The sequence below is a fragment of the Lissotriton helveticus genome, chromosome 8 (genome assembly GCF_964261635.1).
Source record: "Lissotriton helveticus chromosome 8, aLisHel1.1, whole genome shotgun sequence".
Taxonomy (NCBI): Eukaryota; Metazoa; Chordata; class Amphibia; order Caudata; family Salamandridae; genus Lissotriton; species Lissotriton helveticus.
Window position 1 is genome coordinate 147,914,118 of NC_136069.1, and position 14,700 is coordinate 147,928,817.

The following is a 14,700-nucleotide window of genomic DNA, read 5'->3' on the forward strand; positions in this document are numbered from 1 at the left end:
AAGGATCCGCCTTGCACGCGGCAGGACATCTTCGCGGCCGGACCAGCCGCAAATTATACAAACAGAAGGGGTGCCCCAATGAAGACCTCACACCCGAAGGGGTTAATGCACAGCACTGCCGGCAGCAACAGTTACAGCTTTTCCCCATACCTCCATATCAAAGTCGCCATACGCCACTGAGGAAGAGCAAACAGACTGCTTGAAACGCGTATGGCGATTGAGGAGTGGGGGATGGCTGCTTCTGTTGCTGCTGGCAGTGATGTGCGGTAACCCATTCGGGTGTGATGTCTTCATTTGGGCACCCCTTGGTTTTGAAATAGTGCGGCTGGTCCGGCCGCGAAAATGTCCCGCCGCGTGCAAGGCGGATCCTAAGTGCTCACAATGGAGGGCACTGTGTGGAACGAAAGGGGCCTCACTGTCAGGACACTATGGGGAGCGGGACACCTATTTCCCTACGTGCCTCCACCCACATGGGAGAGATATCATCAACATGTTCCCACTTGGGGTAAATTGTTCATGGAGCATGCGGTACCCACTGGGGTTTAAGATGGATTTACAAGTTCTGGCATATATTTTATGGACTACGATATCCAGCATGCCATGCGCCCACTTGGGCAGGACTTTGAATAAAAGGAGTTTTTCCGCTTTAACCGCTGTCTCCATGATTTTATTAAAGCCACTGAGGAAGAGCAAACAGACTGCTTGAAACGCGTATGGCGATTTGGAGGAGGGGGGATGGCTGCTTCTGTTGCTGCTGGCAGTGATGTGCGATAACCCATTCGGGTGTGATGTCGTCATTTGGGCACCCCTTGGTTTTGAGAGTATATATATATATATATATATATATATATATATATATATATATATATATATATATACCCTTTTCAAAATCCTCAGTGCTAGGGATTCATTCACTGAGGGCAATCAGGCATGGACTTGTTAAAGAGGCAAGAATCAATCCCTTTACAAAATGTTATGGAGAACATAAAGACAGAACAATAGTTAAAAAAAAACCATGATCAGAAACATTCTGCGAAAGAGATGAAGTTGTTGGCTGGTGATAGAGTCAAAGTAGAGAACAGAGAAGGAAGTAGGAAGATTTCAGTAAATGCACTGGGCCATTTGAAGTAATTCAACTGTTTAATAATTCTGAGTGATGTAAAGATACGGTACTTCAGTAAACTAGCTAAGTGTCAAAACAGTGGAAATCCCAATACAAGCAACAAAGGAATGCAGACCAGCAGTCCCCAGGGGTATTGAATGTATACGGATGCAGTAAATGTTGATGGGAGTGGTAATGAGCTTTCCAACTAAATGGATCACAGGACTAGTTCCAGTCCTGGGGGTGGTCATCGTGCAACTCTCACTGGAAGAATGGCGTGTGCTCCCAAGTAGTTCAAGGATTTGTTTCTAGAAATGTATGGTACTCAGTGAATGTGTATACTACACAGTACTTCCACCATGTTATGTATGGTCAAATGTTTGTTACTATGCTTTGTTTTACTATTTGTTATTGGGGAAAGATATGTTGGATTGTAGGTGATAGTTTCACCTTCCCAAGGACTAAAATGTACGATGAGGTAGGTTTTTGAATCCTGGGAGAAACGGAGAAGTGGGTGATGACGGACTCTGTACCAGCTGGAGATATTCTGCAGACTGGGGTACGCTACATCCTTACAGTTACACTTTGCTATACAAAACAAATGGCATACAATATATTGGAAAAAAAAAGAGAAACCTAAACAAAATTATCTTCGCCTTTCTCTGCGATTTAAAACCTTTTTTTGTAAAATGGGCCTTTGCCTACTATATGGCCAAGAAGGGCATAAAACCACTTCTTGTGACATCACTTTCTATTAAGTCAGTGTGACTTGCCTAAGATAGCTAGTCGCGCCCTACCACTATTTTCCTTAGGCAAAGTGCCCTCCTTATAGATATTAAGATAAAGATAGATATTCAACAAACTATGGTTTCTTGGCTATCCTTGGGAGCAGGGACACATTGGTTTGGAATGCGAAGACACTTCAAGCCAAGACTTGCCATAAGCAGTCAAAAACTGGTTGGATCTCTGAAGACAGCTTTACCGCACTTAAAGCATCCTCCACTTGAGTCTTGATTGCTCTCAAGTAGAATGAATTCACGTTGGCTCCAACCATCACGGTGCTAATTCCTGGGGTGGGGAAGAGTCGTTCGGGTAAATTACCTCCTGTACCCAGACAAGCCTAGTCCATCGCTCCTTGGCTCCCGAATTAGGCAATGTGACCTGAACAGAAATACATGCATACATACATACATACATACATAGTAAATAAAATGTTTATAGCACTCTAGTTGGGTGCTTAAAACCAGTTTGTCTGTAAATACCATTCCGTGTTAAGGGTCAGGTGCAGAACAGAAGGTGTGCAGAGAACAAGATCACAGAGAAAAGACGTATTGACACAAGAAGAAGGTTAATGTTTGTTACTGGGACCAAAATAATTCACTTTGCATAAGGAGTGGTAGTCAAACGGATCTAGCCACAATTCTTTCTAAAAATGACTTTGCAGGATGTGGCAACTAATACCAGTAACAAACAAAACAAGCAATTGCAACGCCAAGAGGTCGGATTTTGGCAAGCTTGTGTAATGTTTTTTTTGTCACACATACTTTCTATTAAAAAAATTATAATACAGCCCTCTAAACAAGCATCCATATGCTTGAAATAAAATGTTAAACAGTTTTTTCCAATAGTTAATCATTTCATATAATTTTAATTGAACAGTGAGTGCTAATTGACATACAGGTATTCTTAAAACAGTTATAGAAACTTTTAGTTTACATGCAGGTCACAGGAATATAGTTTTCTTATTGGCAAAAGAAAAGGCTCTATTCACCTTGAATTACTGTAACTTGAAGTCCTCGTTTAAACAGACAAGAATGAATAACCAGCCTGTTCCTGAGGACACCGCAATAGGTTTTACCACGGAGAGACCTTATCACCAATTTCTGACTTGTAAAGGCTCCCCCCTACCTGGACCAGATGCGTGAGCCTACAATCCGATTAGTGTATTTACCAATGTGAGGACCCAAAATACGGTCAGTCCTCCCAGCATATTTAGTACTCCTTAGCGACAATATTGAAAATGCTCCAACACGTGGTTCTATATTTATCACTCACTTTTTCACTTCACTTAATGTATTCGAGAGGCCCTGAAGAAAGCCCCAATATTTTTAAGTGGGCTGAAACATGTCTATCATCAAAGGGTAATAATAAACTACACATAAAATCCGTAAATTATTACCTACTCTTGTTTTTAATATACCCCGAATCACCAGGAATACATTAAGAGTTAGAATTCTGTAAGTATTTTTATATTTACACTCACTTCATCACACTTCACTCCCACCTCAAACCCGCTCCACTGTAAACAGGTGTAGTAGAACAGCTGAGTAGCATTCGGCTACTCAGCTGGGACACGATGAAGCATGACATCAACCAGGTTGGTTTGTGAGAGTTTTCTTAACAAACCTTTGAGGTGCCAGACACAACTCTGTCAGACAGTCAGTTAATGTGTTAGTCTCAGTTGGTTTACAAGAATGAATAACAAACACAGTGTACTTTCCTTTAAGAGGTGCTAGTGATTAGGCAAAATGCGGTCATTCAGAGTACAGGGCAGTCAGTGGCCTAAGTAGTCTGACCCACTGGCCGATGCCATATATAGTGGTAAATGAAAGCAAGATGTGTGTGTCCCAAAGCCCCCTATGTATGTAAATAGGTATGTATTTATCAGTTTAGATTACATCTTGCTTTAGAGACATGTAAAGTCTTTAGGACAGACCTAAAAAAACAAGGGGTCTGAATAATCCGTTCCCTATGCCAGGCTGTCCCTCCAGTCTTTAATTTTAAGCTTTACATTGGTTCATAGTCTGAATAATTCATTACAGATACTAGGGCTAGTTCAATCTTATAACATTCACACCCTACGACAGATCAATCCATATTGGTCTCCGTGCTAGTCCAATTGAGACAGGTGTTGTTGGACCTGGCCTCGTGGCGTGGTTTTCCCCATTCCTCAGCACCCAGTTAGCATAGCCCTGCACCCAGAAACCCCTGGTCGTCCTGTCCCCTGTCCGCCCCGCTCCTTACACGACCCTACCAACGGACGACCATCCCCGCATTCCGCCATCCCCCTTCCCGGCACCGGGCGCCCAGAACCTGCATCACCCCACAGAGACACCGGCCGCCATTACCCTTCCCGAGGTCCCTGACTCCCTAGGCCTTGCCTGACCCCGGTCCCAGCGAAACTTAGGCGTCAGACGCGCCATGCCCGGCTGGGGGGTAGAGGACTCCCCGAGTGAGATAAGACTAAGGAGTTTAGATTGCACCTCTGGCCTTCCCCTGTGGGCTGGTTTAGATCACACCTCTGGCCTCCCCGAGAGCTGGCTCCAGACCCTGCTGGGAGTCTGGGAATTCCCGGACGCATCTTCTAAAGGATCAAAGGGCCAGCCGACGGAACACTCCGACGACCAGCCCCGAGGCATGAGATCTCCGCCTGCGAGGGTCCGGACATCAAAGGGCCACTGCACTATATCAAGGCCCGCCCAAGAACTAGCGAGCAGTTGTATCCTGGACAAGGGAGCCCTGCTGATCTGATCGCGGCTCATCCTCGTGAAGAAGAAACTGGAACCTCTGAGCCCTGCTGACCTCGTCGCGGCTCATCCTTGAACTCTAAGAACATTCGTTGAACACCCTGAGCCCTGCTGACGCGGCTCATCCTCGTGAAGGAACTGGAACCTCAGAGCCCTGCTGACCTCGTCGCTGCTCATCCTTGAACCATAAGGACATTCGTTGAACACCCTGAGCCCCGCTGACGTGGTTGCGGCTCCTCAAGAACTGACAGACACTGTTCACTCCGGGTCGAGCCCTGCTGACCTCGTCACGGCTCGAGGAGTACTCTGGTCCGGCTGGACCATCGACGCTACCAACACGACCTGGTTCGAGAAGAAGTGAGTAGAGCAGACAGTACGACCTCCATCTACCGTATCCCCCGGCTCGAGGATTGAGAGCTGCGTGCTGGGTACGCTACGTACTGGCCTAATACTGAGACTGTCCCGCTTCCCTACTCCTTACCCCTGAGACTTTACGATCCCTCGATCGCTTGTAAATACGTGTTCATTTTACTTCAATCTCTACTGTGTGATAAGTAACTTGCTTATTGAAATCCACGGTGTGGTGTCCGTTCCTAAGTGTGGTGTGAGCTCGGTGTGTACGATCCTAGACCCGAAGGCCTCCCCGGCGAGGACCTCACGTCAAGATTCGACTGCATTCGTGGGAGTGATGGGTCACGGAGTGGTCGGTAAAGCATATCCTGACCCTCGGGGATCACCCCTTCTAACAGGTGTTAAAAATGAAAGTCCCCCAGGATCTCTGAAACGGTGCAGGGATCAGATATGTACATCACATGTTGCATGCTGGTGCTTCTAGACCTCCCTGCAGCTTCTGATTAGGTGGACCCCAAGCATCTATTGGCCATTAAAAGGACAGTCATTCCCCTTATAAACCTGTATTTTAATAGTACTCAAATGGAGCGGCTTGGGTATCTGAAAGCAAAGCATATGGTCACTATACAACACAATTAAGGAGACACAACTATGTCCTACTGAAGATCAAACATAAAAATTAAACTCAAGAACTGCACGGACGCAACAGAATCAAATGTCAGGCTAATGTCTTGAGCTGACTTGGACAAACCAAAACTAGTGTAATTTTTCTAAAAGAAAAAAATACCCCAACACCCTTGAAAGCGCGGTTCCATCATTGGTAAGGTGTAATACAGATGTCTGCCACTTTGATGGAGTCACACCTATCTTTGCTGGCTCGCTAATGTCCTTAACCAAAATAATGTTTGTATAGAGTGGAGAAACGGATTCCCTCTGGGGGTCTACGAGCCGCCTGCAGTAGAAAGTCAAGCTATCCTGGCTGATAGCCAGAAACCGGGCTTAGGATGCTGGATTCCGGTCCAGGAAAGACATGGCTTGGCAGTTCGGTCTGCATTGTTCCCATGAGGCACAGGGTCAAGACTGATTTGCATATGGCCATGTCTGAACTGGGGTGGCTTGGTGAGCAAAATAACGATGGATTAAACCCAGATCTGTGACTGGGGGTGAATGTTTTGCCATTGTGCAACATTCCGTCCAGTAGAAAGAAGATCAGGCGACAAAGATTTTAAACCCATGCATTGGCTTTCCCATCATGTTTTGCAGCAACAGGGCCCTCCTCCTCAGTGATTATTCGCAGAGAATTGAAGGAGTTTGAAAACATCTAGTTATGAAATGGGTAGACCCACATTCTTGATGCTTATAATATCTAATGCTTCACAGTACACTTCTTATGCTGGATATGGTCCTAATTTTGTTTTCGTCTATTGTTTTTTCCAGAGTTCTAATCTAATCAAATATTGTGTTCTTTGCATTATTCACGTTGGAGTCTAGTGTCATATACCCATCGCTTTAATATTCGCTCCCAAGACATGGTACACTTGCCTTGGATCTTTTCAGTGCAATACAAGAATAATAAAATAGAAATAGATCATGATTGTGAAAGTCAAATGAGGAGTCCTTAAATCTCATAATACAAAACATTTTTATTGAGCATATAAAAATTAATACGATAATTAGAAGCACATGACAGGAATGCACACAGATACAACACACTTAAAACGTTTAGAGAAACAGGAGACTGACAGGAACAATTTAAAGGAGAAGCTGAAGTGTACAAGGACACCCATTTGTCATATTTGCAGCAGACTGCCTTAACACATCAGCCCATTTCTGCTGCATATACAGAGCAACACTCGTTATTGAAGCATACGTGTTTTGTAATCAAATGCCTAGAGCAAAGCTGCGTTACTTTGAACTCTTGTCAGAGGGTAGACATTTTCTTGAGACTGTATTAGGCAAAAAGGAGGCCTTGTGGCTCCAATCGAGGAAAGCTCAGTAGATCGCTTTGTGGTGCCAATGTTCAAAGGACACCTATACAAAACAAAACATGGAAGAGGAAAATAAAACCACTGGCTATTATAATGAGATGCATTTCCTTAATACCAGGAAAACCCTTTTTCGGGAACGCAGGTACCTCTAATTAATATGTTAGCATTCATTGCAGTGAGGGTGACCCCTGTAGAGTTCCGACAATTCTAAGAATCCCACTTATTTTTAAAGATCATAGTGTAATATAGAATTCCATGTTTACACATAAAAAATACCACACCTCATCACCTCTATGCAATTTTCTGACGCCCCTCGCATTTATTCTGGTTAGCTATTCATAAATTGGCAAAGAAGTGGTAGACGTCATTAGCCTCCATTGGATCACATCCATAAGCATCAGGAATATCCAAATCCAAAGAAAGACCCGTTCCTTTCAGTATGCATCAAATCCAGATTTTATGCTGCGCTGTGAACAAGTTCATATTGGGTACATGTTGGGTGATCAGGACAGTGGTCATCGAGGACCTCTTTTTCCTCATCCAGCGGGTGATGGATTTCCACAAACAGCTCGTAGATAATGGCGCCGATCAGGCCACCCACAAGGGGCCCCAAAACCGGTACCCACCACCAGTGGTTTCCAGCCCTACAAAAAAGCCACATTAATTAGACAGGCATTCTCACTCCTTAGGGTATGAGAGGCAACTTTTTATAAATACGTTTAGAATGGCAGAGGGACAAAGAGGGAAAGGTTTGTGATTGTTCCAATCGAACACTTTATTGCGGTTGCAAAGCACAAAGACATACAAACCAAGTCCGCACAGACAGAGTTTTAAAGCAATAATTATGTAATCATAAAAGAAGCCTCAATTGGTTTACATTAGCACAACTAATGTAGTCATGGATATCACATTAAAATATTAAGATTAATTTTCTGTTTAGGCGTTCCTCCCTGCATAAGAGGTATACAGTTCTATGTATAACAAACTAAGGGGTCAATTAGGATGGCGGATGGACAAAGTCCGTCCGCCATCCTGTCGTAGAACGGGACCGTCCGCCACAGGGGCGGAGGTCCCGTGCCTCGAATTAGGATGCATCCGCCACAGTGGCGGGTGCATTCCGCATTTTTAACATTGCGGCGCTGAAAACACCGCCCGCCGCAATGCTAAAAATGCATGTTGTGCGTTTCAAAGCACAACATGACAGGCACCGCGCGGTGCCTGACATGTTGTATTTTGAAACGCAGGGGGGGTACCATAAGTACCCCCCCATGTGCACACCCTAAACCCCCCTTGACACTTGGGGCCCGCAACGGGCACCCAAAGCAAAGACCGTATGCCTTTTCGTGGCCGCATTGCCGCCACGGAAAGGCATTGCCCACAGCACATCCTAATATGGCTGGCGGTGTCTGATAGACACCGCCACCATATAAGACCTTTTCCGGTGCGGTCGCCTTGCGACCGCGGTGGAAAAGTGGCAGACGGTCTTCCCGTCCGCCGCGGTCCCTCCCGCCATTGTAATATGGTGGGGGAAAATAGGTGGCAGGCGGATCGCCACCGCCTGCATGGCGGTGGTGATCCGTCCGCCATTCTAATCGGCCCCTAAGTAACTACTTTGCAACTCTTACTGGTTTATGGAGGAACCATACTGGGAGAAACTACTATAGTTCCCCCCCATCCCCCACCCACATTTAATCCTTATTGCGGCCATTAAGAATCTTGCTAAACACTAACAAATAGAGAATAGAATCATTAAGGGGCTTAATAAATCAATCTACAATTCTGTAAGTCTAAAGACTTGAAAGTCTATAAAACATATTCTGGGCATCCCATAAAAGATCTAAACGAAAATGCGTGATTTGTACGGAGTTCGAATCATAAAAACTAAATCAAAAAGGTCCATAGAAAAAAATGCCTTCAAGAAAGCATCAAAGACTAGGTAATATTCCAAAACTCTTTTTGCATAACAAACTGTTCTGGGGCTCCTTTGCTTTGGACGGGTGTACTTCTAGCCCCGGAGATTTTTGTTAAAATGATGAAGGGCATAATAGTGGGTTTACAGTTTTGTAAAGCACGGGGCCCCTGAATAAGAGATAAATCGCCACAACAGGGATATATAATTCTGGGGAAAGAAACACCTGGGCAAGGCGGATTTAACAAATTACAGGCATATCAACAACAACGAATTACAAATATGACCATACATATATCGAGCACAAAACAAACCAATATATGGCTTATATTTCTTTGTAATTTTGATAAAAAGTTGATCACTTTTTAAAAAATTTCTCATTACAAAGAAGAATATTTTATTAGATTAATAAACCATTTGTTTTATTTAAAAGCAATTGTTATGGTGTGCATTCATTGAATATTGATAGTTGCTCACACATTTCAAAATGATCTTATTTCTGCATGTTATTTAATTATTTACAGAAGGCAACCAAGTTTCTACGGGGTAAGAGGCGCTCAATCACCAGCTTCTTCTTGCTAAAGAATATTTGTTGCAGGTTATAAATTACGCCTTTTTGGCTTAAATCGATAAACACGTTTTGGATGTACTACAGCCGGGGATATCGCACCAGCTTTTTAAAACTCTTAATACATCAAACAAGATCAACCTACAGTCCACATGTTCAAGAAGATTTTTTTTTAGTGGGTGTTCCTAGAGCAGAGTAGGATTCTTCAAGGAGAGACCCACCCATCTAAGCTTTACCGGTCTCTCACTTTTGTGGTTCATCCTTGCAAGGATTGTGGTTGTTGCTGGAGTGTGATTTCCACCGCTCTCAACAAATAGCCCAATTTTTCACAAATCTCTAGTTGTTCACTAACCAAATCGGCCAAGACCAACCAAGCATTTCTACCTCTTCCTGCCGGGCGTTACTGCCATCATATCTATATGTAGCCATAATATTACTATATGTAAACCTACTCTTTCACAACTGTTCCAGAATACTAATCCAAGCCGTCCTGTCCTTGGCACCTTTAGGGTTCAGTACTTCAAATTTTTTATCGCTGAGATGCCCAAGGGTAGTCACACGCTTTACAAATCCCATAAACAAACATAAATCTGTATCTCCTTCGGTAGACATATAGCTTTATTGTTCTAGTACTTCTAGCATACATACGAAATTTGGCATTAACAAGTTGAAATTAAATTCTTCTCTGCGCCTGCAGTATTTACATGCCTGTATATTCATCTCAACAACTAACTTCAAAGGATGTTTATGCCTTCACAGATTTTTCCTCTTGGTGATAGATCATCCAATTTTCTAGTTGGTAATCCCCCAATAACTGGTGTTACTTTGAGGACAGCGAATGACTTTTGAAGAGCTCTACTTTAATCTGCACATCCAGACACACAGGACAGGGATGATCCTCCTAGGAAGAATGCAGAAAGGTGACCTCCATGATAGCATACTTTTTAACAGTGACCGACTCCAAGAGAAGGTCCATCAGAACAGATTCCTCCCATGATGTTATATTCGTCTCTCCCCACTATTGATAGTGCGGCATAGACCGGACATGCAAGTAATACAGCACTTCGAAGAATGGGTAACAAACATTACATCATCCACGATACACATACTCTTACCTAAACACTTCAAACCCCCATCCAGCTATGGCAGTAAAGAGGCGTGGCCCCAGGTCTCTGGCTGGGTTGATGGGGTAGCCACAGTTGAATCCCATAGCAAGGCCTACCAGCAACACCATTAGCCCAATCACAAATGGCTGCAGTCCTCGTGGGGCAGCACTGTTCCGCTCATCCACCACGGCCAGAATGCAGATCAGCAGAGCAGCCGTAGCAATCACCTGCGCATGTTCAGAAGAGAATGACAAGACTTAGAAAAGTTACAGCACTGCCAAGGGGTCAATATTTGGTATAGTTAGTTTAATGTGTTCCTCTGTCCTCTCCCTATGACTGGTATTACGCTAGTCGATTAATTACTCTTAACATATCATCTACATGAGGCAATCTTGGTACTGGTCTTTAATTTACCCAATAAAATTTATTTTAAGACGAAACTGCCTTTAATAAAGGAGACAGGATTTTACAGTGAGCTGGACAAATGGATGGTGTGGTGAGAACAACATATAAAGAGATGCATCAAACATACCAAAGGTGATGGAAGAATGCTTGAAATTTGTGTAACCTCTGGCAATCCCTCAGGGTAGCATTTATACCCATTGTTAGTTTGCCTACCATGCCACATCAGATTACACCCAGCCATATGCAAATTCGGTTTATCATACCAGCTGTAGCTTTAACTGCCCTTACTTTTCACCTTCTCCTGCTAGGTAATATATAATTTGAATGACAAAATGGTAAAATTACAGGGTGCCCCATCTCATTTAAAATCACTAAGAGAAGGGTTAATGGAGTGTCTTTATGACAGCGCCTAGCTATCTGCCTTCGAACTTTATTTCTTCACAATGCAAACATTGGCACTATTTTATGCTCGTCACTTTCAGTTGTCGCTCAAAGGGAAGCTAAATATGCAAACAAACAGTGTAGAGCAGCTCCTAATGATTCTAGGTAGGCACTACTTTGTGAACCATATTAGCTTAAAACATTCCCACTGAACTTCTGATATATTGACACAAGACCAATGGACTTTCCCAAGTGTTGTATAAAAGGAGCCATCGATATATATAAGAGTGAACTGATTTACCCGCAGGTTACAGCATAGTCTCCGTGAGAGCTTTGAAGGTGGCCTGCTGCAGCTCATGGATTGCAGTGCATAACTTGGAAGTTCCAATGCCAGAAATACTGATTGATGGGTGCTGCACAAGTGTGTATTTGTCCTTAAGTTTATGTGAATTGTATGCTGCATATCTAATGCAAAAACAATTGATGGACAGAATGCAGAACATGGTCATACTTTCACCGCAGTACGCAGATCTGCGTCTAAATCAATCGGGTTTTTTTTGCTTCCCATACCATTCCAGTTGAACCCAACCAAATGCAAATCAGTCTTGACCCTGCAACCAATGGGAGCAGCCCGAACTGCCAGGCCAGGTCCTCCCTGACTGGAAACAAGCATCCTAGGACCGGTTTCAGGGCACATTGACTGCAGTGCATAACTTGGAAGTTCCAATGCCAGTAATACGGATTGGGTGGTGCTGCACAAGCGTGTGCAATTGTCCTTAGGTTTATGTGAATTTTATGCTGCATATCTAATGCAGCATGAATGTAAATCGAATGAGCATCTGGGTTATTTACAGAGAATATTTATAAGTCATCCGGAGCATATAATAGTTGAGGTAATGTACCATATTGTATGCATTGGGGGCCAGTTAAATCCTAAATCCAGAAATGATTGACTACAACATAGCCAAAATATATAATAGTGGTCCCAGCGTCTTCCAAACTTTGAACGGGGGAGGGGGGGGGACGGGGGGGACAAAGGGAATTTCAAAGAACACAAGTCATGAGAAAAAGAGATACGTATCGAAATGTCAACTTCACAACATCTGCCAATACTGAATTGACAGTGATTAATCAACTGTGTTCATTATGGTTATATGGCATATATATGTATATAGACTGCGGATTTAGACCATCTGGTATACGATGTATACAGACCAAAACTGTATGTGATTTTTTGTCACTTCCACCTAACCTTCCCTTTTCATTTTCACTACTCAATGTTCTTTCTTTCGCCCTCATCCCTCTTGGCACCACACACTTCAATGTGATACCTGTTCAAGGTGTTTTTGTAAAATTGTTCCACCAACATGTTCTTTGGTTCTAATGTGTTTTGTTTTCCCAATGTGGTTAAATAACATTGGTGATTCGCAACTCTTTTTCTCATGACTTGTGTTCTTTGAAATTCCCTTTGTTCCCCCCCCCCTCCCGTTCAAAGTTTGTAAGACGCTGGGACCACTATTATATATAAAGTCTTGTCCCCAGGTCCCAGTGATTCCGGGTTTACCCTTTTTTGTAACTTTACAACATAGCCAAAACATTGACTCGGTAGAGCTTGGTGAAAAAATATAGTAAAAACTACTGGTTCACACCATTAGTCGGTTTAGGATCCCAATTTCAACATTTGATATGAGGAATGTGAAAATGAGGTTTCTGAACGTATTTGCATGTTGTATTTCTCCTAACAATGTTAAACCACTGAATATGGGTTGTCAGATTTATACATTTCTACGACCATTAACGTTCCAATTTATTTATTTTTGGAAGTATGGACAGGTTTCAGTGGTGTTTAACGAAATGGCATTTAACTAATGGAAGAATAGACAAAAACTAGTGTATATATGTACGCACACACACACACACACACACACACACCCCCCCCCCCCCTATATAGGCAAAGTGTGTAATTACTATTCTAACTCCACACACGCCTTGATAGTAGGGAAAGTTATAAAGCGGATAGTCAAAATGAACTTTTAGTTTTTTGATACACTCGCTCAAAGTACCTAAACACACTATGGGGACCAGTCCTCATAACACACCGGTCCTCACAAAGATAGTGTTGGTCTGGTTCTGTCAAGGTTAACCCACGCTATGAGGACCAAACTCTGACTGACTTACTACATACACACACACGTTTAAATTATAGATTTTACGGGTTGGAAGGAGTAATGGGTAAAAGATTTAGTGCTTAGGAATGGATGAAGTAAAAGGGTCGTAGCCCACTAGGTACTTCCAGTAAGCGCCACAGAGCTGCGTTGCAGAGAAGTGTAAGAAGGGGCACAGCCTGGACCACCTCTCTGCAACGCAGCGGCACTTACTGGAAGCACCTGGTGGGCTAGTTGGCCCCCAGGGACCCTCAGGATTGAAGGGGATTTATTTCCCCAACTTAAAACGCGCCATAGGGCATGTTTACACACGTCACCTCAGGCCCAATCTCCTCACTTCCCCACTGTGTAAACGCACCATGTGGCTGTTTTAAGTTGCGAGATTAAGTCCCCTTGAATCCTGAAGGTCCCTAGGGTCAAACTAGCCCTCTAGGTACCTCCAGTAAGGGCCACAGAGCAGCGTTGCAGAGAGGTGTAAAAAGGGGCGTGGCATCTGAACATCTGTCTGCAACGCAGATCCCTGGCGCATACTGGAGGTACCTGGTGGGCTATTTGGCCCTCAGGGACCCTCAGTATTGAAGGGGGATTAATTCCCCAACTTACAACTCGCCAGGGGGCGCGTTTGCACAATGGTGAAGGAAGAGGGCAGGGCCTGAGGAGACTAGTTTGCAAACACGCCCTGTGACGCGATTTAAGTTGGGGAATTAATTCCTCTTCAATCCTGAGGGTCTCTGGGGGCCAACTAGCCCACCAGGTACCTCCAGTATGCGCCAGCGTTGCGTTGCAGAGAGGTTTTCAGAGGCCACGCCCCTTTTTACAACACTCTGCAATACAGCTCCATGGCGCTTACTGGAGGTTCCTGGTGGGCTACTTGGCCCCCAGGGACCCTCAGGATTGAAAAGGAATTCATTCCCAACTTAAAACGTGCCACAGGGCGTGTTTGCACACATGTCACCTCACGCCCACCCCTCCCTTCACCACTGTGCAAACGCACCCCGTGGCACGTTTTAAGCTGGGGGATTAGCTCCCCTTGAATCCTGAGGGTCCCTGGGGTGCATCTGGCCCACCAGGTACCTCCATTAATTGGCAAAGAGCTGCATTGCAGAGAGGTGTAAAAAGGGTCGTGACCTCTTTTTTTTTTAACTTTTTTAAAGAAGAGGGCTGTGTCGCCCCCTTCTTTTCCTAATTTATTGGCCCC

The 14,700-nt window shown here is 44.0% G+C and overlaps 1 protein-coding gene across 2 annotated transcripts in view; it reads right to left on the reverse strand.

Annotated features, from left to right (window-relative positions):
- Window positions 1-6,628: 6,628 nt before the first annotated feature.
- Window positions 6,629-14,700, reverse strand: part of LOC144771512 (aquaporin-3-like) — a 52,633-nt gene continuing 44,561 nt past the window's right edge. For both annotated transcript variants that reach the window (XM_078655926.1, XM_078655925.1), the window contains 2 exons: window positions 10,561-10,778; window positions 6,629-7,612 (listed from right to left, as the gene is read on the reverse strand). In XM_078655926.1, coding sequence (XP_078512052.1) covers window positions 7,426-7,612; window positions 10,561-10,778 — 405 coding nt within the window. In that variant the 3' untranslated portion in view covers window positions 6,629-7,425. The remainder of the gene's footprint in view (window positions 7,613-10,560; window positions 10,779-14,700) is intronic.